Source organism: Euleptes europaea, chromosome 5 (genome assembly GCF_029931775.1).
Source record: "Euleptes europaea isolate rEulEur1 chromosome 5, rEulEur1.hap1, whole genome shotgun sequence".
Taxonomy (NCBI): Eukaryota; Metazoa; Chordata; class Lepidosauria; order Squamata; family Sphaerodactylidae; genus Euleptes; species Euleptes europaea.
The window spans coordinates 45,621,555-45,645,166 of NC_079316.1; the positions used below are offsets into that span (position 1 = coordinate 45,621,555).

The window sequence follows — 23,612 nt, forward strand, 5'->3', positions numbered from 1 at the left end:
TGAGTTTCATCATAAGAGGATAGGATAGGACCACAGAAGGAATGGCTACAGAGGAATGGACAGACAATTGCATCCAGAGTAGGGGTAGTAATGCCCATTGCCTGGAGGGTCTGGTGTGCCTGAGGTTTAAGGAGCTGCTCCAACTGGGCAAGTGGGCAGGCTGTTTCCTGATTTAGTCAAAGTTGGCAGAAGCTATTAGTCAGCCGCCAATTACAAATCTAGTAGCTAGTTTTTGAAGAAACAGCAGCCAAAGGAGGTTTGTACATCATTACCATAGTGTTTGTGACAACTCTGTTCCTTGATCCAGGCCAATGTTTCAGACTGCTCTGGGTTAACCATGCTTAACCACTCCAAGATTTATAGTGATCTAGACAAACCAGAGGAAATTCTGGAATCAAGCTACTTCAGTTGTTGCTATTCTCTACTGTAGATAGAGATACTGTAGATGTTAATCCCGTGCCTTGATTCTTGAGAGTTCCTTGTCTTCTGGATTCAATAGATACCACCATCAAGAGGCCCCTTGGGTACCAAAGCTCATCTGGGGTACATTTCAGGTGCCACTAAAGACATCACCACCGCATAATGTTCAGGATGCTGAGTTCAAACACAACAAACATTGGAACAGAGTCAGGACATTGCTGAATTCTGGCTATAAGTGGACAGTTTCCATGAGTTTGTTTTATCCCTTGATGTAGTTTGCTAATTTGAGTAGTTTGCTCCTTCAAGTTAACTGTTGAGTGCTTGTTTCAATATTGCTTAACTAAGCATTAGTATTGCTCAAGTAGAGTCACTTTTCTCTAACTTCTTCCCCCTTTCCCAGCCAGCAAAGCATCCTATCTCACTCTGTTGCATTAGCAGAGTACTCATGTCTACCAGGTGGCTTGGAAAGCTGAAAGTAGGAGGCCCTGCAATGTAAGATGCAGACAGAAACCATAATTGTACTGCAGTCATGACACCCATACAGTTTTCTGTCTAGGTTCAGACAGAAACTTTGGTTGTTGGTGAAATTTACACAGCACTGATTGGCCCATGCTTATGTCAGTCATAAAACAACTTTTTTTCTTCTTTGAACAGAGCTGCACAGAGTCTGATTAGCTGGCCCTTGTTTCATTCAGGAAGCCATCTCTGGTCCAATTGTAAAGTGCAAAAAGAAAAAAGAAAGAAAAAAGAAAAGAACGAAAGAAAAGGAATCAAGGAAAAGGAAACAAATCCTTAAAAAGAATCAGAGGATTATGCCAGGTCTTTAAGAAAAACAAAACTAAGTGGACAGCTGCCCCCCCTGTCTTTCACTCCAGAGCCAGGTATGCTTGAAGTCTCTCCCCTCCCCAAACCCTCCCCTCCTCGGGCTCTGCCCCAAAAACTTCCCACTGGTGGCAAAGAGGGACCTGGCAACCCTACCTCCTTCCTTTTGTATCTTAGGAACACACACACAAAAGATATCTGAAGAAAAGCACAGCCCGACAGTGTAGAAAAGCAAGATCAGAGGCAGGCCTCAGCCTCTATGCCCTGTTTGTTGGTTCTCCAGGGCAACTGGTTAGCCACTTTCCCTTTATCCCTTAGAAGCTCCTTGATCCATTGATCTTGAGCAGCATATATCTAGTGTTTGAGGGATATAAGGAATGAAACAAATCTTGCCACTGACAATGTAGCCTTGGGATGCCTATCGCTTAGTAGAAAAGGCATTATGTACTGGTTAGCCACTGTGTAATACAGTATGCTGGACTAGATGGACCACTTGATCTGGTCCAGAAGGGCTATTCTCTGTTCTTATGCTTGTGAAACAGCACAAGGGGCCACAAGTGTGTGCACAAAAGAAGTTTAGGACTGATGAACCACAGAAACTCATGCCTGAGCAAATGCTTGTCCCTACAGGTAAAGGGACCCTGACCTGAATGGCCCAGGCTAGCCTGCTCTCGTCAGCTCTTAGAAGCTAAACTGGGTTGGCCCTGGTTGGTACTTGGATGGGAGACCACCCAGGAATTCCAGGGTCACGATGCAGAGGAAGGCAATGGCAAACCCCCTCCAAATGTCTCCTGCCTTGAAAATCTTACTGGGTTGCCATAAATCAGCTATGACTTTATGGCACTGTACACACACAGGTGAAGGGACTTTAGGCACTGAGGGTTATACTCTGTACAGTGGTGAAAAATAACCAGCTGGAAGAAAACAGGGCAAGGACAGGAATTCTTCTAAGACAACCCAAACAATTTTTAAAAGCATACAATTACAGTCCAACATGTGGTGTTGCTTTGATGTCACTCAGCATCTCTAGATACGCTGCACACTTCATTTGAATCAGAGTTGTCATTTTGTGATCCTGCTGTACTAAAATGGTCTCTGTGAAGCCCAAATGCAATTAGAATCCCCCCCCCCCAAAAGGGGCATTTGGTCCCAGGGGTTATTCGTGGGATTAAAATGGTCCACAGCCAGGGAAAGGCTTTGTCAGCAATAGGAGCAGCAGGTCCAGGAAACCTGGGGGACCCTGGAGACTAGGATGAGGCCCAGGGTGGAGATTGCCCGACAGGTCTTTAGCATGTAAAATTCTGTTCCCAGTTTAGACCGTTGCTATTTCCCTCCGATCGTCAGGAAAAGGGGAAATCTTGAAAGCAGGAGAGGAGACCCCGGAAGTCAGGGAGGCGCGCTGTAAATAAAAGCAGGCGGCGGCTGGAGATGAAAACAGGCGGATTCTCGTTGGGAAACAGGGGCTCGGTTCCGCGCACGATGACCGGAATCGATGCTGCATCCGTGAGAAATGCGAGGCCCGTGTCGCCAAGTGCCCACTAGGGGGAGCCCTCTCCCTTCCCTTCCCGCCGCCTTCCTCGTCCTTTTCCCCGCGGTTGCCTGCAAAAGTTTTCCTACAACTAACAATACCAGCGCAAGGGAGTGCTCGCCGCTGATTGGACGGCGGGTTTTTGTGGGTTCGATTCCTCGATTGGACGGGAGCCGCCGGGAGGTGGGAAGAGCGTCGACGGTGCGCGCGGGGGGGGGGGCGCCCCCTCTCCCCCCCTCCCTCCCGCCTCCGCGGCCGATCCCGGTTCCAGCTGCACACTTTCGTACCGCTTGCAATGTGACGCTAAGCTCCCGGCGCCCTCTCGCACCCGCACATCACACCCCAGACACACACACACGCACGCACACAGCCACCCGCACATACCGACACACGCTGGCACACCCGCACGCACACACACACACACACGCACCCGCGCGGAGGACCGGGCGATCCCGAGTGGAGTTCGAAGGGAGATCCAGATTGTGTGTGTGTGTATATATATATGCATAGATCTATTGAGCCCAGCAGCCGCGGGAAAGGAACTCGGTCTGGTCCAAGTGGGAACTGGTTTTGGAAGCGCCGTCCGTGCCCCTCCTGCATCATGTTGGGGACCCCCGCGGCCCTGGATTTTGTCGTGCTCTTCTGCTTGGCGTCTGCGATCGCGGCCGTGGAAGGTAAAATGCCAACTGCGGGGCGGGCAGCGGCGGCAGGGGGAGGGGGGGCAAAACTTTTGTTGGCTCAATTGTTGATGCTCGGGGGCGCGTTGCTGGGGGCGCGCCTCCGTCGCTCGGGCGAGAGCTGGAGCGACGCTGGCCCTGGCTGCCCGCCTGGGACGGGGCGGCGAGGGGCCGGGGGGGAGGAAGCCCTTCGGGGGGGGGGGAGCTCCGGGGCCGGCGCGACGCTCCCCGCGGGGCTTCCTCGGGGCGGCCCCGGCACGTGCCGCGGCCGGACGACCCTGCCCGCCTGCCGCTGCCCGCCTGCCGCTGCCCGCCCGCGCCTGGCGCGCGTGCCTGGCTGGCTGCGCTTGGCCAGAAGCCGCTTGGCGCGGGCGGGGCGGCTGCCGGGCGTCGGAAGGGGCGCCCCGGCGCTTCCTCCCCCCGGCCCCTGAGCGGGGGTGCCCCCAACAAGGGCCCGTGGCCACGGGGCGACCCCCGTGGGCAAATCGGGGCGGGCTCCGTCCCGGTTGCGGCGGGTCCACGAAGGACGGGGCGCGCCGGGATGGCGCGGAGCCTCGCAGAGCTCCCTCCGTCCCCGTCGCCATCGATCCCCCGGCTAGACGCTCGCGGCGGAGCTGCCGTGCTGATCGGGAGCCCCCCTCCCTCGGCCGCCGCCCCTCCGCCCCCTCCTCGTTGCCGCATCTGCCCCAGCCCCCCTCCCGGAAGGAATCCCGCCTTGCATCAGCCCCCCGGGCTCCCTTCTGCCTAAATAGGGGCTGGGGGGTTGGGTCCTGCCCCCCTCCCCCCCAATGGTTATTTTGCACAGCCAGGAGGCAGCCCGGCTCGCCAAACTTTCCCACCGGCGCAAAGGGAAGGGCTCATTTCCAGCAGTCCGCAGGAATGGGGTACCGTTCCCTCGGGGGTGGGGTGGGGGAATCAATAACTTTGGGTCCCGAGTGAAGGTGCTCGCAGGGTGGGGCCCGTCGATGGCAGGCATCTCTCCAGAGCCCTGCCTGGATCCTGGGGGAGGCAGGAGGAGGGAGCGGAGTTGGCGGTGCTGGAATGATGAACGGCAAAAGGTGACCCTGTCAAGAAAAGATGCTTCCCGGGTCCCCTCCGCTTAGCTGCTGCCTCAGTGCAGCAGGGAGAAGAAACTTTGGAAAACCCGGGATCTCATCCCCTCTTCTGAGTCCACGGGAAAGCCTGCTATTCTTATCAATGGGGCCATCTTCTGTGAATAACACAGCAGAACCCCCTTTTTGTTAAGGGCTGCAGGATTCCACCATCCAGTCCCCCCTTCTGACGACGGAGCTGGGAGAAAGGCTTCCCTTGCTGGTTCCTTGTTCAAAAGCCAACCTCTTGTTGTGATGCTGCTCTTCTCCCAGCTGGTTGCTTTTGCAGGGGCTCTTTATTAAAATTTGCTAGGTGAAAGGCAGGTGGACGCTGCCCGCCGAAAGCAGAGGGGGGGGGGCTCCTCTGGATAGGGCTGGATTCTTTATTGCTGGCAATTAGAAGGAGACAGGAACCGTCATGTTGTGCATCATTCCTTTCAATACTTTTAGGCACTGAAAAGGAAACCCAGAAGATTTAAAGCTGGGGAGCCGGCATCATTCAGAGTTTGCATTTAGACAGAGCAGAGCCAAATTTCATTGGCTTACAGGACGTTAGTGGCCTCATTTGTGTAATTTCTCTCACTTTTTTTATTACTGTTTTGAATTGCGGGGGTCATGAGCCAGAGTATGTGTGTTAAGGATACAGCCCCCGCTCCTGGCAGACAGATTGAAAGAGTCTCTGGTTGGTGTGGCCGGGGCTCCATTGATTTGATTCCCTTTCTGACTTGTTCAGGAGGAAAGATGCCTATTTAAAAATACTCTTTGAGTGTGCAAGGCTTGATTGAAAAAAAAAAAAACACCACTTGGATCAGGCTGCTTGCTCAGGGAAAGCACATAAAGGACCAGCCGAGGGTAATATCGGAAACAGTCCTTTGAGTTATTTTGCTGTGTGATCCTTTGTAACGCTGTTCATTGTATCCCCGCCTTTCACATTGTGTACCAGATGCCTTCTGCACAGAGAAGTTTTTTAAAAGCCAGGGAGCGATGCGCTCTGGCTGCATTTGCAGATCTGTACAGTGGACTCTCTAATGGCCCAAATGGGTTCGGCATTGTAAGAGGGCTCCTTGAAAGTCCGTGTTTTCAAAATGCAAATGCTTTCATCCAAAGGGTGGAGCGGCTCGCCTTTTAGGCAGCCCCTGGCTTTCCCTGGCACCTTCAAAACACTTGGCTACAGGTGAAACTGACCATAGACGGTCTGTACAGACCGATGGCAAAGCAGAGACCTGAGTCTGCCTGGGCTTTCATGCGAAAGAGTGATGGATGTTGCAACTCATCCCGCCCCCCCCCCCATCTCCTTCCCGTCTTCTTTTTGTTCTGGAAATCTCAGGAGTGCAGCGTCGAGCTAATCCCATGGCAAATAGCTTTGCTTGCCCAGCTAATTCCTCAGCAACCACAGTTAAAACGGCCCCAAATCTTGGCAAAGCAAAAACTAACAATGGCTGGGAGTGGCAAGAGCTGGTCGGGCAGCCTGCCTGGCTGCATAGGACCTGCATCATTGCCTGGGATTTGGCTGCTTGTAGGCTTGATTGGAATGCTATTCTAAGGAGTCCAGGGTTGGTTGTGGGGGGGAGGACAAGGGAAATATGTACAGGCTGGTACCGTGTTATATTGGGCATGTGTTCGTGGCAGAAGAGTGGCTGTTGGCGTCTGTAGAAAGCACAAGGGGAAGGGGTGGGGGATATGGCACTCCCTGAAGTTTCAAAGCCCGGCTCTGATGTCCTAACGCTCAGCAAAAGGACCCCATCCATCCAGGTTGTGGAAATGAGTGGGAAATTCCCAGGAGGGGCTGTGAATTCCTTCCTGTTTTCTTTGCAGGTGGGGTGAGGAGGGAGGGAAGGTGAGATGGGGTGTGGTGAAGGCACATCTGGTTGTCTTGTTTCTGCACCCATTTTTTAAGATTTTGGAGCTACTAAGTTGACTGGGGAAGGCACTGGCAAACCACCCCGTAAACAAAGTCTGCCTAGGAAACGTTGGGATGTGATGTCACCCCATGGGTCAGGAATGACCCGGTGCTTGCACAGGGGACCTTTACCTTTTAGTGAAACTTGGAAGGAGAGTATGTGACAAAATTGTTCAACCATTTGAGATCATGTACTGATGAAAAATAAACACAGATCTCCTAGCCAGCCCTTATAAAATGCACACATTAGGGAACTGTAGGCCATAGTACGTAACACCTTAACGTTTTTCTACACTTACTCTACATCTTAGCCCCTTTCACACAATCATATATTGTTTGTTTGCTGTACATCCATAAAGGATATGTGTGCGTATGTTGAATTGTTCTTACAGCCTGGATTTTTCTAAGCACTGATGCCCGATAACAAAATCAGGATGTTCAGACATGAACGTACACACATATCATAAAATGTGTGAAAAGCCCTTTGATGAGCAGCCGCAGCGGCCACATTTGTGTCCTGACTCTACTAGAAAGTGTTTCATTGCATATGAGGTGGGAATGGATTATTGTAGCTTTGGGATTTATAAGCATTATTGGCCAAAAATATCAATGGATATTTTCTGCCTCTGGATCCAGGACTGAGGACTCTTTTTCCTAGTACTAAGGTGGATTTAATCTTTCCCATCTTAATGGCAGCTACTTTCATGCTGGGTAGAAAATGGAATTTCAGACCAGGCCCCACATTGTTTATAGGAAAACTTGGGACTTTTTAATAGCAGGGGGGGAAATCGCACACCAGCTCAGCTACATGCCTACTTGCATGGGCTTATTTTATCTGATTTGCCAAAGAGCCATTAGGAATGATTTTGGAACCTGTAAAATGCAAAACTTTTTTTGTGAATTAGCAATTGATGATTTGAGACTTCGTTTCTGTCTTCTGTATAACCCTCGCAATTGCCTTTTTGCATGATACATTGGCAGGGTTTTATTTAATTCTGTATTCATGTTCTGTGTTTATATTCGCAGACTTCGTTGTTTTATGTTTGTACTTAAAAAGAACTTCAAAAATAAAACTTAGAAAAGAAAAAAATGTTTCATATGAAGGGATATAGAAGTTCTGCCTGTAAGGCTATCGTTTTTGGTGTCCCATCCACACATGTAAAACGCTGCTTGATGTCGAAGTTCCCAAATGATGAACATGAACAGCCATGTGTGAATCAGGCCACAGAAACCATCCCAGTTAGAAGGATTTTAATAGGTTTAACAGTCTCTGCTAAAGCAGAATATTCCTTGCTTAGAGTGTCTTACAGAGATTTCTTTCCAGTTTTTCTTTGACAAATTTGTTTATTTATATATTTATACCCTGCTTTCCCAAAGTGGCAAACAGCCTCCCCCGCCCAGTTTTATTTCATCCACACAACAACCCAGTGAGGTAAATTAGGCTGAGAGACATTGACTGGCCAGTCATCCAGCAGGCTTACATGGCAGAGCGGGGATTCAAATCCAGGTCTCCCAGATCCTAGTCTGACACTCCCAACTACTACTCCATGCCGGGTTGAAAATTGAGCTCTTCAAAAAGCTTATGGGAGAATAATGTGGGGCATTCTTAAGCATGGAATCCATGGAAGCCCACTTTATCATTCAACGTAGGCTAACATTATTCTCCAGACGTACAGACTATTCCTATGTACTGTTAGGCTATTATGTGCTTGTGTTGTATTCTGCCAAGATCAGAAAGGTTAGGCATTTAAGGCTGGGCCCTCAAGTAGTAGAGCCTGTTTGCATAGAGAATACAGTAATATCAATATACCTAATTCTCAACATGCCCTGACCTGGATGGCCCAGGCTAGCTTGATCTCGTCAGATCTCAGAAGCTAAGCAGGGTCAGCCCTGGTTAGTATTTGGATGGGAGACCACCAAGGAATACCAGGGTTGCTGTGCAGAGGAAGGCACTGGCAAACCACCTCTGTTAGTCTCTTGCCATGAAAACCCCCAAAAGGGGTCTCCATAAGTTGGCTGCAACTTGACGGCACTTTACACACAATTCTCAACATAGGCTCATCTGCAGATACTTATATCCGCACACTAGCACCATGTAGAGATGAGGGAGACCTTTCTACATCCCCAGGCAAAACCCAAGTGTGCAGAAAAATCCTCATAGTTAGTAAAAATGGAGTCCCCTTCTCAAGAGAGGAGCATTGTCTGCATTTGCGCCAGCTGACTATGGGGGATGGAGGGGCAGGGGGAGCCACTGCCGCTGTGTGAGCCATATAGACTGAGGTGATGGTGCTACAGGTGGGCAGGGGAAGGAGAGAGGAGAAGTTGCCAGTGCCCCCACCATCCCTCCCCACAAAGTTGGGGGATAGGCGAGTGGGCAGAGTGATGAGGGGGAGGCAGTTGGGTTGATGAGTGGGCAGGGAGGGCAGGGAGAGCCGCAGGGAGGGTAGAGTGAGGTGGGTGGGTGGGAAGTAGGGCTGCCAGGTTCCTCTTCACAACTGGTGGGAGGTTTTTGGGGTGGAGCCTGAGGAGGGCGGGGTTTGGGGAGGGGAGGGACTTCAGTGCCATAGAGTCCAATGGCCAAAGCGGCCATTTTCTCCAGGTGAACTGATCTCTATCGGCTGGAGATCAGTTGTGATAGCAGGAGATATCCAGCTATGACCTGGAGGTTGGCAACCCTGGTGGGAAGACTGGTGGGGCAGAAGGCAGGAAGGTAGAGTGGCAGGGAGGGGTGGGCAGGATTCCTTCTCCTACACAAGTTTCTCACAGGACCTGAAGGGAAGGAGGAGTGGGAGACCAAAGATGGATGGCTAAGCAAGCTAAGGTGGGGGGTGAAGAATGGAATCCCCACCTGCAAGTCTCCTGGGTCCCTGTTTGTATTTGTCTAAATGCAGAGTAATCCCTTCAGCATACATTATCCTGGATAAATGAAGGCTGTGTACTGGTTATAGTGTTGGAATAGGAAGTGAGGGATGAAGGTTCAAATCCCCATTCAGCCATGAAATTGACTGTGGGACCTTGGTTACATTCTTTCTGTCTTTGAGCCTAACCTACCTCATAGGGTTGTTATGATAGCAAAATAGAGGAGCGATTACCCTCTGAATTCCTTGGAGGAAAGGCAGAATTAATATTTTGATTGATTTGGTTTTGTACTGCATATTTTAATTCCTTGGGAGATGCTAGACAAATTTTAATCCCCTTTAAAAGGGATACTGGTCTCTTATTGGATTCTAGAGTGGTTGGGGCTCATGTTGATGCCAGCTCTTTGAGGAGGGGAATTAGTACTCAGCTCAAATCCAGACAATGGGTTCCCCCCCCTCATTTTCTTTAACTTGTTTTGTTGAGTCAGCTAACAACATCTGAGCTTCTATGTAGTTTGCTTTTATCATTTAGGGGAAGACCATAAAAGCTTAAGTTGTTGCTTCAGAAACAAGGAGGGCTTCAAACATGCCTTCAGAGTCTTCTAGCAGAATTTTATCCCACTTGACAAACATGTTGAAAGTGCAAACCCAGAGAACAGTTGACAACTGAGATTATTTGTAATAAATGTGATCTACTTTTATGAAGTGTGAAGGTACCCAGTACATCTTGTCTCAGGCCATTCAGATCAGCTGATTGTGCTGTCCAAAGAGGCACAGGCTTCTAAACCTTCAATGGACTTAAAAGGGTATGACTTTGCTTATGTTTGCACTGTAAGTTTGATGCTGCACACATATTCATTGCTACATTTGACAGATATGGCCTGACTCTGGGGATATAGAACAATTACCCCTTTATAAATTGGTGGGACAACCGCTTCTGGATGGAGGTTTATTTGGATTTTTTTTGCTGCAAAAAAAGCCTTGATGTGTACAAACAGTAAGATCCCCTCATTCAGGCATGCTTTGATTCCTACATGCTGGTTCAGAAGTCATTGAAGAATTTTAGGAGCCTTGTGACAGGGTTGTGTTCATAGAGTACTAACAGTGCAATCCTGTGCACATTTACCTGGGAGTGAGCCTCACTGAATACAGTGGGACTTTCTTCTGAGAAGACATCCATAGATGGCACGGTAAGAGTGTGTGCCTTAACAAGGGTGGTGGTGGTAAGAGAAGGTGGCACTTGTGAATCAAAGAATTGGCTCAAGCAAGGTTTGACATTCCATTGATCCCTTAAGCTTGATAAATGCTGTTGTGAAGAGCATCATTTGTCTTGGTGGTGGTGATCCTGCTGCAGAAATGACAGAAATGTACACATCAATCAGTTGAAATGTTGTAGGATTTTGTGGTTGTGATCTTTTTTGTTGGTTTTTTTTTTGCATTTTGTTTAGCTTTTCTTTGATTTCCCCCTTATCCTTTATGAAATGCATTCATTAATTGACATGGTCTAGATTATGCCAGTTTAATTCAGGTTAATGAGCCCTTACTAAAACAAATAGCCCTATTGACTTCAGAGGTGCTAGCTCTGTCAATTAGCGCTCATCAAAGTGAGGAAGAGTTTTGCATGCTCCTCCTAGCAAGACAGGATCTAATTTGCACTTGCAGAGGCCAGGGGCCTCCATAAATACCCTTGAATGTTACTAAAGGAACATGAAGTTGTATGAAGTACTGTATTTGTTACTGTGACTTCTGTACTTGACCCAAGGACTGGCATAACAGGTGCTAGGAGGTTGCAGGAGGCTAGATCCTGTATCTCAACATAAACATCCACTAACCCTGCCTAAGAGACCTTGCATGTCTTACTTATGGCCTTTTATGTCTTCAGTTGTCATGTTCTGAACATTTATTTATTCAAATATTTAGATCCTTCTTCTCTTCCCCCTGGGAACCCAAAGTGGCTAACAAATGCAATTAGTGAAACAAAGAACCAGCAACAAAAAGAAGATGCAGTAGACAAGAATGGTCTGGCATCCAAGAATGGTCTGGCATCCAGTTGGGTTGGCTGACTCCTGGCCACAGGCTGTGAGGCATGAGCTAAGAGCCAAGGGCTGAGAGCATTTATGACTGTAGTAACATTTATGTAGTAACCAAACACAAAGGATGTTCCCTTTTGGTTTTGTGGAGAAACACTATTCTACTCAGGAACTACCAACTTTTAATGAAAAACTAGCCATGTAGTATTCAAGAGAAGAAGAGAGAAAAAGAGTTGGTTTTTTAAATGCTGACTTTCTGTACCACTTAAGGCAGAATCAAACCAGCTTACAATCACCGTCCCTTCCCCTCCCTACAACAGACACTCTGTGAGGTAGGTGGGGCTGAGAGAGTGTGACTGGCCCAAGGTCACCTAGCTGGCTTCGTGTGTAGGAGCAGGGAAACAAACCTGGTTCTCCAGATTAGAGTCCACCGCTCCAAACCACCTCTCTTAATCACTGCACCACACCGGCTCCAGTAAGTGATCTTGCATAGTCTCCCTGTGTGTGTAAAGAGACCCAAAGAGAACCAATTTTCATACACAGTCACACATATTGGGGTCCATGGGTAAGAGGTCCATCTGTAGTGTAAGAGGTGAAGTGCAATCCTATGTAAGTTCTGAGAAGTAAGCTCTATTATGGTCGGTGGGGCTTACTTCCAGGGAAGTGTGCATAGGATTGCAGCTATAAGCCCAGCATGATCAAAGATGCTCCTGGGTTAAAAAAACAAAAACAAAAAACCTCTGTTTATCTGCATACTTATATGTTTTAATTGTCACAGCAACCAATTAATATTCATGTTTGTTCAGGTAGTATACCTTGTGACGTGTAACATGATTTAAATGAATGATTTAACATGGTCTTTCTGGTGTGGTGGAAAATCACTATTTTTAAATTACCTTGGTTTAGATCAATTTGCTGTGTTGCTATACAGCTGCAATTACTCCAGTGGAGTTGTGTGGGAGTCTGCTGTGGGCCATGACCCTTGATCACACAGAGAATGTGAATCTCCGTGAGCCAATCCGAGACACCTCTCCCTTTCAGAGCTACTGATAGCAGTAGGGCTGGCTCTGATCAGAATTCCACAGAAACGAAGCCTATGACAGGGCGGGGAAGATGCCTAGTGGGCAGCCTTTCTCCCCTCACATCTTCTCCAGAGGTTCCTCTCATCTCCCTCTTCCAATGTCAGGCTCCGTTCAAAAACTCTGCAAAACTAAATGTTACTTTTATTTATGATCAGACGATCATTCACATCCTGGTTTGCCTTGATGAAAGTTGGTTCAGGCACCTTTGCCCTTTGCCTCTTTCCGCTGCAGAGGCCCAGCCTTTATTATGGCAAGGAACTCCTTGCAGTATAGCTCTTGTTTCATGACAAGACTATGTGACTGTATAAGGGATGGGGAATCTCAAAAGCATTTGTCTCCACCAAAGCCCAGGATTTTTCTCAGGAAGTCTCTGTGTTGCAACACTCATTATGGAAGGATGGGATGGGCGTTCATACTATTTCTGGGATGCCTTTTGACATGCAGTGATATCTGATATCCTTGGTTGTGGTGATGGAAAGTACCGTCAAGTCACAGCTGACATGGCGACCCCTGGTGGGGTTTTCAAGGCAGGAGACATTCAGAGGTGGTTTGCCATGGCCTGCCTCCGCATTGGCTGAGAGAGTTCTGAGAGAACCGTGACTGACCCAGCAGGCTTCATGTGCAGGAGTGGGGAATAGAACCCGGTTCTCCAGATGAGAGTCCACTCTCTTAACCACTACACCACCCTGGCTCTCTCAACCCTTGGTTAGTAAGTAGTTTTTCTGAGAAGTCATGGAGGGTGCAAAGTGCTTTGGTTCGTCAACCTCCCATCCTTCTCAGCTACTCCATACCTCTTCCTTCCGTCGTCAAAGGGAAGATAAAGGGGAATGGTAGCTCTGCATGGACTCCTGTTCTCAAGCTCCTTCCCCACACCATTTTGCTTTCCTTTCTCCTCCTTGCCTAGAACTTGGGTTTGCCATGAATCTAGCAATTAGCAAACCGAGAGGACCAGGTTTGGCCCAGGGACCAGTAGCTACTAAACAAGAGTACTGGAAGGTTTAAGGCGTCACTTCCAACCCACTGCCCTAGTGTAGTCCATGTATAAAGCATCCTCCCTCCCAAACATGTTTCCAGCGTTCCCTTGAAAACCTCCAACAATGGAGATTTCACAGCTGCCCAGTATGTCTCATCATCATCATTGCTGTTGTTAATTATATTTCTGTCCCGCCCTTTCCCGACCAAAGTCAGGCTCAGGGTGGCTCACAACCAGAAAATACAATAAATACAAACAATATACCAATCATGAATAAATTCTACTTTAAAATCCCATTAAAATTCTAAATTTTTTTAACCATTCTAAAAGATTCCCAAAGATGTAGCCTGTCCTCTCTCACAGCCATCAGTTTCAACCATCAGTTAAGCAGCAGCTAAATGGCTCATTCCATTGCTAAATGGCTCTTACAGAGCTGTTGAACTTGGACTGTACAAACAGCATAAAGTGGCGTTACACACTTGGCCACCTGGATTTACAAAGGGTTTTCAGAATTTTCAGGGTGTTGTGGATTAAAAAAGCCTACCCAGGCTTTTGTCAAGCAGCACTGGGGGGAAAAAAGGAAAGGGGTTAGGGGCAGATGGATGAATCTTCAGCAGCATCTGGGTTGTTTCTTTATAGCCAGAAGAAATAGTGGAGCAGCTCAGTTTGAGCGGAGTCCTCAGACTCGCTTGGCTGCCATTGATTTCTGATAAAATGAGGCTCCCAAATGGTGTTTCTGCAGCGCTGAAGGCATTTAAGATTATAGCAGGATTCTGTGTTCCTGCGAACATTAGTGCAGCATTTCTCAAACTTTGGATAGCTGAGGCACATTTTTTCCTGGATTAGAATAGGAGGAACTCTTCCCTCTTATACACCCCCCATATGTTTTCTTGGCTCAAATCCCAGGACAATATTCCTTTCGAGTGTGTAATAGCCCAATTAATGCTGTTTTATGGCGTTCCACTCTCTCCTTTGACCAGTCTGTTGGGCCTCAAGTGTGGGACTAGGCAATAGTGATGCTATATCTCACCATTGTAAACGATGGCCGGGGCTGTGTCCATCAGAGCTGTAGTTGGCTCTTAGGGTGAGATTGTTACCTGAGCAAGGTTGGGTGACTTATCCAGTCCCTTAATTCAAATAATACCACCACAAAATGAGACAAAGCACTCCCATCTGATTTAATCAAAGCATGTGGGATGTTTATTAGCTAATTACGAATTTAGTAGCTAGCTTCCCAACAAACAATAGGAATCCACATATTCTCCACATCAAGAGGACAGCCTTGCGTACTAAAGTTCCTATCAGGATGATCGGTCCAATTTCAGGATCTCAGTTATAACTTTCCTTCCAGGCTTTAGGGTAAAATGTTCAAAGATGGAAAGAGTTCAGAGTCTTCTATACTATTGTATGAACTGGTGATACCATAATTGGGAAGTTCTGTTGATAGTTAGTTCCCCCCCTTAGCATAATGAACTGCTGATTAAAGCATTTTGGTTTCACTAGTTCACTAACTGTGTTGTTGATCAACCAATATCTAACCTCTTGACCTTAGCTAGCAAAGCATCCTGCCTATTGCTGATCTCTAACTAGTTGCACATGTTAACAAAGTGTCTTAATGCTGGAGACTGGGGAGAGACAGTAAGTTAGCCACTTGAGCACAGCACTTTTTCATGTCCTGATTGCGGTGGCAGTTTTGTTCTGTCTGGGACTTGAGTAAATGGTTGGCAAACATTTTCCATGGGGAACTTGATGCTGAAGATAGATCAGGTTCCCCCTTTTTCTGTACAAGGCTGCTGCCCTTTGTTTCAGGCTAATGGTTAACAGAAGTAAGAGCAAAGCAAGATGGGTTCTGAATCCTGTTGTGCTAACCACTGTGTATTTTTATTTAGTTTGCCACATTGCTGAGAAACAAAGGGGTGACAGCACAATTTTGGGTAGCTCAGATCCTTGGGCATGGTTGACATGAATAATTTGGGGACAGGGATATATCCCTTCTGCAGAACAGAGCAGGGAACAGGGAGGCTGTAATTGATATTGTCCTGGAAAAACAGAATGGCTCTCTGATATGTCATCTAGAGAGCTTGGAATATGCGTGGAAGTGTTTTCTATGTCATACTGGATGGTTTCCAAATATCTCTCCTGGTCCATTCTAAGTACTATGGCTAAACTGTCTCTTTCTCAGGACTCTGGTGTAGCTTTGTAATTGCTCAACTTTTGGGTAGAAAGTATTTAAAAAGAAGCAAATGACAAACTGTTGCCAAACATGAAATGTACTGTATTATACTGGGGGGAAAAAACATCCACCAATGAATTTTGACATTAGCCCTGCAGTAGTGGTTAAAACATTAGACTGAGATCTGGAAGATCCAAGTTCAAGTCCCCATTCTGCCATGGAAGCTTGCTGGGTGACCTTGGGACAGCCGCACACTCTCCCGGGGTTGTTGTGAGGGTAGATTGGAGGAGAGGAAAACGGCGCATGCTGCCCTGTGCTCCACAGGGAAAGTGCAAGATAAAAATGTAGTCAATTTTTTTTAAAAAAACAATTAGTTAATTGATCTAGGTACAATCAATGAACAATACATGTTCATAAGCATAGCCTAAGTCTGGAAGCTCTGTGTTCAGTAAACGTGGAGGTTTTGACAGATCTGCTGTTGAAATCCCACTACCCCGCCTTGACATGCTGATTGTACTTATTTAAGAATGATTGAACATGGCTAATATGTCTACTTGAGGGAGCAATAATTTTTGGTGCTCTCCTATTCCAACTAACTGTTCTTTCCTCAGTTCTACAAAAAGAGAGAACTTATTTTGAGAACTAGAACTGTGGGACAATATATAGACATTTCAGTGGCCACTGGATTCCTGAGCCTGTATAGATTCTTAAATCTCCCAAATACTGCAGCGCTGGGGTCCCCAACCTTTTTTCCGCCTGCGGGCACATTTGGAATTTTGACATGGCACGGTGGGCGCAGCAACAAAACGTCTGCCACAAAACAACTGCTGCAGGAGCCAGAGCCAGCCACGAAATGATTGCCACAGCTTAACTTCAGTAACACAGTGTAGATCCTTGTGCTGTGCTGGCAGCTGCAGCCAAAGCAACATTTTAAAAAATCTGCACATCCAATCAAATCTCCAGTAGTCAGTCAGAAGCCTTGCTGGGCAAAAGCCCTACCTGGCCTCATCCTCTTCCTAAAAAGCACTTGGAGGGCGCAAGAAAAGGTGTTGGTGGGTGCCATGGCACTCACGGGCACCACGTTGGGGACTCCTGCTGCAAAGCTTTTAGAGGAAGATGCCTCATTAGGCATTCTCATGGGCGAAGGGTGGCTGCTAAACTTAGAGATGTGCAGGAAAATTGTCTCCTGCATTGTGACTCAAAACAAAACCCCACCTGCATAGTTCCTTAGGAGGGAGGTAGCTTACTAACTTGGCTATCATTGATGAGAGACGACTTTGAGATTTGTAATAGGGTTTGGAAGCAGAATCTGGGAATGAGACAGAACACATGACCTTTGGTTTCCAATCTGATTTGGGAATCCCACCCCTTCCTGAACTGCCTTCTGGGTGGGGTTAGACCTGCTTTCAGAAGCAACAAAGAAAGGTGGCATAAGATGGTGGCTGGGGACAGCCACAGGGAGGCTATAGCAGGAAACCTCCCAGTCTCAACCCCCATCCCAGCCACCTCTTGATGGGGGGTGAAAATGGGGGCGATTTGGCATCATGCTGATACATGACATCACTCAGTGGGAAACCGGAAGTAAAATCCTTGTATTGGAGTTGTGCTCTAGGATTCACTCAAAACTTTATGGTTTAACCATAGAGTTTTAGGTGAACCCCACAGCATTGCCCCAACACAATGGTGTCACATCTGGTTTTGCAAAGGAAGTGGCTTTGCATGTTGTGTGATGCTGAAGCCCTTGATCCCACCCACCCCCATTTCTCCTATCAGGATGCCAATGAGGGCTGGCAACCCTATCCAGCCATGATTGGAGATGTGTTCTGTAAACCTGGTGCAGTGCAAAACCACGACTGATGCTACGTCTGGGAGCAGTCAGACCCATGCATCACTTAAGTAGTGGGATCAAGCTCATTGCTGGGATTAAAATGGGTTAAGGCCAAATACTCTGGTTTCGTTGGTTTCAAAATTTATTATGCGCTGCCTTCCTTAGTACCTCTATCAATGACTGCACTTTCTAAAAATTCATCATTCAAATAGCGGTTCTACTGAATGCAGCTAGTCGCTTTAACAGTCTGTCTTTGTGGAGTATGCTACAATTCTTCATGCTCCATGTGAAACAGTTGTACCTACATTCTATCTTCACCTGCTGGCTCCTTTGTCTACAATCCAGAGTCATGGGGCCTCTAAATTTGTTCCAAACACATCTTTATGCTTTTCTAACCTGTGCAGCCCCTGTTAGGATCTTGACAACTTTAATCATAACTTTCCCAAACTTGACGAAGAAGCATGTTATTATTTCTAGTCTATTGAGGAAATTACATTGATAATAAAGTAATATCTGGGGAGATATTTCCAACTGAAAGGGAAATTTTGGATGAAGTACATCTGAAGTGTGGTAGAGCAATTTATTCCATCTGATTTGATGTGAAGTCAAAGTGAGTGCCTCCCTCCTAGGTCCTATAAAGAAAACACCTTTTATGTCACTTACTTAATTCTTTTAAATCTTCCCAGAGTCACTTAGACTATTTTCCTCACTTGCTCAATGAAGGATGTAGGAGGCTGTTTTCCAGAGGTCTCCTAGGAGTGCTTTGTGCATCCATTTTGTATTAACTTTGATTCTGAGAGGTGCTCCCATCACAGCAGGGCTCTGGTGAGGGTGGGGCCAGTGTGCATTGCCCCACCTGGAGCACTGACTCACCTTTATCTATGCATTGTTGAAAAACTTGGCTTTTCAATACAAGCATTGTAGACTGGATTTTAAAGAATAAGGGTTTGTTTTTGGAATAGGAAGATTTCTGATTTTCAAATGAGGCTTGGAGGCCGGCAAAATCTGCCCACCTGACTTACTTGGCTTTGCCCATCCGGTATTTCCCCACTCATTTTCATTCTCATCATGCCTAAATTATGCTGACAACACACCCCTTTTAGCTACTAAGTTTGTGAACATGGCAACAATGCTTAAGGGAGGCAAGAGGTAACTTAAGGAAGTTCTGATTTGATTTTAGGTGTTTGTTATAAGTAATCTAAAGTTTTGAAGCATAAAATAAGTTATTCAGATAACCATTCATAGATATTCAAATGCACATGTGCACATATTCTTTGTCAGTGCTTTTTATTGTTGTGGTTTTAAAACAGGCTGTCTGTACACATTGATTTCCAGCAATTCCCCCCTCAAGACTTGGGGTGCCTTGAAAAAAGGTGCCAGTATTCAGTACCAGTCAATACCGCCACAAAAAAAATTCTGCTTTTGGCAGCTAGCTTCTGCTGTCTGTGGCAAAAGTCTGGTTTTCCCATTTATTCCTTCAAAGTATTCCCTGGAAATGTGGTAGTTGCACTGAGCAGGTAAATCTGGCTGTGATCCTGAGTTGTGACAGACAGTGGTTTGATTTGACTCTGGTTTCCAGTTTTGGTTTGGAGGGCAAGCACCTATCATAGTTTGTCACTTTGAATGCAATAGCAAATTATTGTTCTCCCAAACCAGAAAGTTAGGAAGAGACTCAGAGCATGTGAATAAGGGAAAGGGAGGCAGAAGAGAGAATGTATGAGTCTAAATTCAGAACCTGGCCAAGTTGAAATCATCTGTTAACTATTTATCACAGAAGAGTGAATGTAGTAAATCTTTCACTAGAAAATGTCTTCCACCCCTCAAATCATTCTTGCACCCCTTCTCTTCAACCTTTGAACATTTCTACTTGTTTTACAAAATATGGATTCCCGTTTTTATAGCAAGAGGCTAACAAAAGGCTGCAAGTGACGATCAATTTTTTTTTAACCAAGATGGAATTGACATTTGGTGGGGGAGGGATGAGGAATGATCTTGTGACTGGAAATGCTTAAACATGCTTGCAACACTCACCACTGTAGCTACTTGCCATTTCTGCTTCAAGTTTCACTTTGAAGCCTTTCTAAGAAAAGGTGATCTCACCAAACATTATAGATGTGTTGGAACATCCCCCAAAGCAGTTGCCATATTGGCAGTCAGCTTGAGATAGCCTCATTAGAATACAATGTGAATCACCTGAAACTGAGCAATCTCTGAAGATCCGCAATAATGCAAATCTAAATCACAGATCCTTCCTAGTAGTTATGGAATGGGTGCTGGCCCACTAGGGTTGCCAATCTCTGGGTACTAGCTGGAGATCTCCTGCTATTACAACTGATCTACAGCCGATAGAGATGAGTTCCCCTGGAGAAAATGGCCACTTTGGCGATTGGACTCTATGGCATTGAAGTCCCTCCCCATTGAAGTCCCTCCCCAAACCCCGTCCTCCTCAGGCTCCACCCCACAAATTTCCCGCTGGTGGCAAAGAGGGACCTAGCAACCCTATGGTCCACCCCCTTTCTTTCTGACCTGCTTTCTGTTGTCTGTCTGCAGTCACCACTTCTTCTCTCTCTGGGCCAATACATGGATAGATGGAGCTGGGATAGTCTTGCCAGCAATGCTGTGGAAGCTGTAAGTTGTCACTGCTTTCTACACTTGCTAGAAGCAGCAGAACAGGGCTTAATGGAGCAGTAGCTTCTAAATGGAGTTAGAATAGCACTATAGTTCTTCCTCCAGTCAGGATAAAGCACTGTAGTGAGAAGGAAATGGCTTCCCCTTAGCAGTGCTTGGCTGTTTCCTCTGGCTAGAAGAGCTGGGATGGGTAGGGGGGGAAAGGTGGAGCAGATACAATTTGCCACTTGGCTAGTTGGCCTGAGGACCGTTACTGCTAGACACAAGTAAGTAAGCAGATGGCAGATTGGATTGCTCAAACAGTATTGCCATCCCCCAGTGTAGGTAATAATCCCTCATAGGAAGAAGCATGCAAACCACCTGTAGATTGTCACATGTGATTAGTGTATGTATTCCTACACCACTACACGTGCACAGAGCAAAATGACATACAGGTGATCATCATATGTGACAATCTTCACAAGGCTTAAGCTATAAGAACACAACATAAGAAGAGCCCTTCTGGACAGACCAGTGATCCATCTAGTTCAGCATCCTGCGTCACACAGTGGCCAACTAGTTACTCTGGAGGGCCAACAACAGGGGACAGAGACTGAGGCCTTCCCCTGGTGTTGCCTCCTGGCACTGGCATTTAGAGCTTTACTGCATCTGAATGTGGAGGTTCCCTTTAGTCATAATGGCAAGTAGCTCTTGTCTAATCCCTTTTAATGGCATACAGCTGATCATCCTATGTGACAGTGTACACAAGGCTTGCTTACTACCTGTGGTCATTTATGCATGGTCGCTTTATCCTCCTTTATTCCCCGTTTCAGCCAGGATCAAAGTAACCCTGGTTGGGGGAAACTGTATGCATTGGCTGGAATGATCAGGGATGAAACTGTGTGCTAATGGAGGCATGAAGACAGAAAAGCAGTCCCCCAAGTTCAAATCAAGTCCCACCCCTTTAAATGCTGCTCTGTAATTGGCTGACTTAGCAGTACTCACCCTGAGAGAAGATTTCCTTCCCCCCAGACCCAACTGCCTCATAAAAAAGCTTTTTAAGAACAAGAAACGGAGCAATCTGAAAGGGGGGGGAAAATCCAGGCCTCGTTTTTAAAAAAGCCTTTCTTTTGCTCAGAAAGAGGTCCAAGGTAGCAGGAAGCACTTGAATCCCTGCCTCTTTACACACTGCTTTGTAATTGGCTGTGAGAGAAGCCAATCTTCTGTACTTTCCCTGTTTGGCTATCTGCATGCTGCCTTGAAGAGGGGTTTGGAAAAGGGTGGGGTGAAGCTCAACCAGAGAACAGAGTATGCATGCTCTGTGACTCCGGAATGAGCCGGGATGAACGGTTTAATTCGGGCCAGAAAAGGAATGGGAAAAGTCAGGTTCGTTTTGCGTTGAAACAGCATTGAGCTTCCAAAGAATGAGGTAACGTGCATACTGAAAAATTGATCCTGGCAGAAACAGGGAATAAAGAAGGGTAAAGTGACCATTCACAAATGCCCTATGTGTAAGTGCCATCTGGGTAGGAAAAACTTGTTTGTGCTGGCCATTGAATTGACATACAGCTGGTCATCATGTTACATATCATGTCACAGTACATGTGAAAGAGATCTGGGAGTCTTAGTGGACCACAAACTGAACATGAGTCAACAGTGTGATATGGCGGCTAAGAAGGCCAATGCAATTCTGGGCTGCATCAATAGGAGTATTGTGTCTAGATTAAAGGAAGTAATACTACCACTGTATTCTGCATTGGTCAGACCTCACTTGGAATACTGTGTCCGGTTTTGGGCTCCACAATTTAAGAAGGATGTTGACAAGCTGAAGCATGTCCAGAGGAGGGCAACCAGAATGGTCAAAGGTCTGGAATCCATGCCCTATGAGGAGAGACTTAAGGAGCTGGGTTTGTTTCATGTGGAGAAGAGAAGGTTAAGGGGTGACATGATAGCCATGTTTAAATATTTGAGGGGATGTCATGTTGATGAGGGAACTAGCTTGTTCTCTGTTTCTGCAGAGACTAGGACATGGAGTAATGGATTTAAACTAAGAGAAAAGCGATTCCACCTAAACATTAGGAAGAACTTTCTGACGGTGAGGGCTGTTTGATGGTGGAATGTGCTGCCTCGGAGGGTGGTGGAGTCCCGTCTTTGGAGGTCTTTAAGCAGAGGCTGGATGACCATCTGTCGGGAGTGCTTTGATTGTGGGATCCTGCATGGCAGGGGGTTGAACTGGATGGCCCTTGTGGTCTCTTCCAACCTTGTGAACATGTGAACTTGTATATATTTTTACCTGATTAACCAACAAATTACTTTTAAGTTAACTAGAACACCACTTTTTTTTGTCAGTAGGGGCATTTATCCAGCCACTTCTAAAATTGTTTATCTTTCTCTGCTCTGGCATTTTAAATCATAAAAGGTGGCAAAGATATTTTTTATGATTTTAAATTGTAAAAAGGTGGCAAAGATATTTTTATGAGGGTTCTTATTTGATTACCATCAAAGGTGTCTTGCTTTGGGTATGTGTGTGTTTAAAAAAAGGCAGACTCCCAGTCTGCACGTCATCAGAGTTCAGTAAATCAAAGGAGACCGAAACATAAAATGTTAGTGCAACATCTTTAGGGGGTGAGTGTGGCAGCTTTTACCATAATTAATTATAGTCACCCCTGCCTAAAATGAAGGGGAAGAGCTGTAAAAAACTCTTCCACTCTGCCAGATGTTGAGCACCTCTTGAAATTGTAACACCCCCCCCCCCCACACACACACACTTCTTGTAAACTTCAGAGTCTTTTGGAGGTTCTAATTTCACACATGTTTCTCAGCATTTAATCCCTGCATAGAAATGTGAATGCTGGGAGTAGGGAGGAACGGAGGGGAAAACTTTTTTTCAAGGACATTTTTTCAGAAATTTCCAGTGGGAAAAAAATGAAATTTTCAGGTGGGGGGGAACTCTATGAAATAGTCTCCCTGTTGAAATGAATGAAATACTTTTTTCAAGACATTCACAAAATGTGTAGTATGAAGATTTTTATGTAAAACCATCTAGGGCTTTAGAGAATGATAATTCCAAAGTATACTGTTGTTATATGCAATATTTTCAACATATAGAGCGTAATCCTAAAGGGGGATAGTTAGGGAGTGTCCGGGGACGACACTGCCACACTGCCTCCTGAGCGGCTTGCTGCCTCCCCAAAAAACCTGTGGAACTACTCCATTGAGTTCCATGGGGCGGTGCATCCCTTTTTGCTGGCATTAGTTCAAGCCAGCAAAAGAGGGTGTTCTTGGAGTGATAGGGCTTAGGAAGCTGACTAATGTCAGCTCTGCCCCCAGGAATGCTCCTTTTGGCACCAGCGCAATCCCCTGCACTGGAAGAACGTGGTGCCCGAGACTTGTGCTGCTGTGGTGCTCCCTCGTGCTACATCGGCGTTAGCGCCAGTTTAGCCAGCGCAGGTGGCACCACTGCCTGTGCAGGGGTCATGCTGGCTCCTAAGGGCATTCACCTCCCCCCCCCCCGTGGATTGGTCTGTAAGTTGTCATTTAAATGTCCCCAGTTAATGTGGTGTTATGTATATGATAATAATACATCACTGAAGAGTTCAGTGTTTAAGTATTATAAAGTATAA

General features: G+C 46.5%; 1 protein-coding gene across 1 annotated transcript in view; it reads left to right on the top strand.

Moving 5' to 3' along the window:
• The first annotated feature begins 3,371 nt into the window (after positions 1–3,371).
• Positions 3,372–23,612, top strand: part of EPHB1 (EPH receptor B1) — a 370,423-nt gene continuing 350,182 nt past the window's right edge. Inside the window, exon 1 of the mRNA XM_056850342.1 lies at positions 3,372–3,444. Coding sequence (XP_056706320.1) covers positions 3,372–3,444 — 73 coding nt within the window. The remainder of the gene's footprint in view (positions 3,445–23,612) is intronic.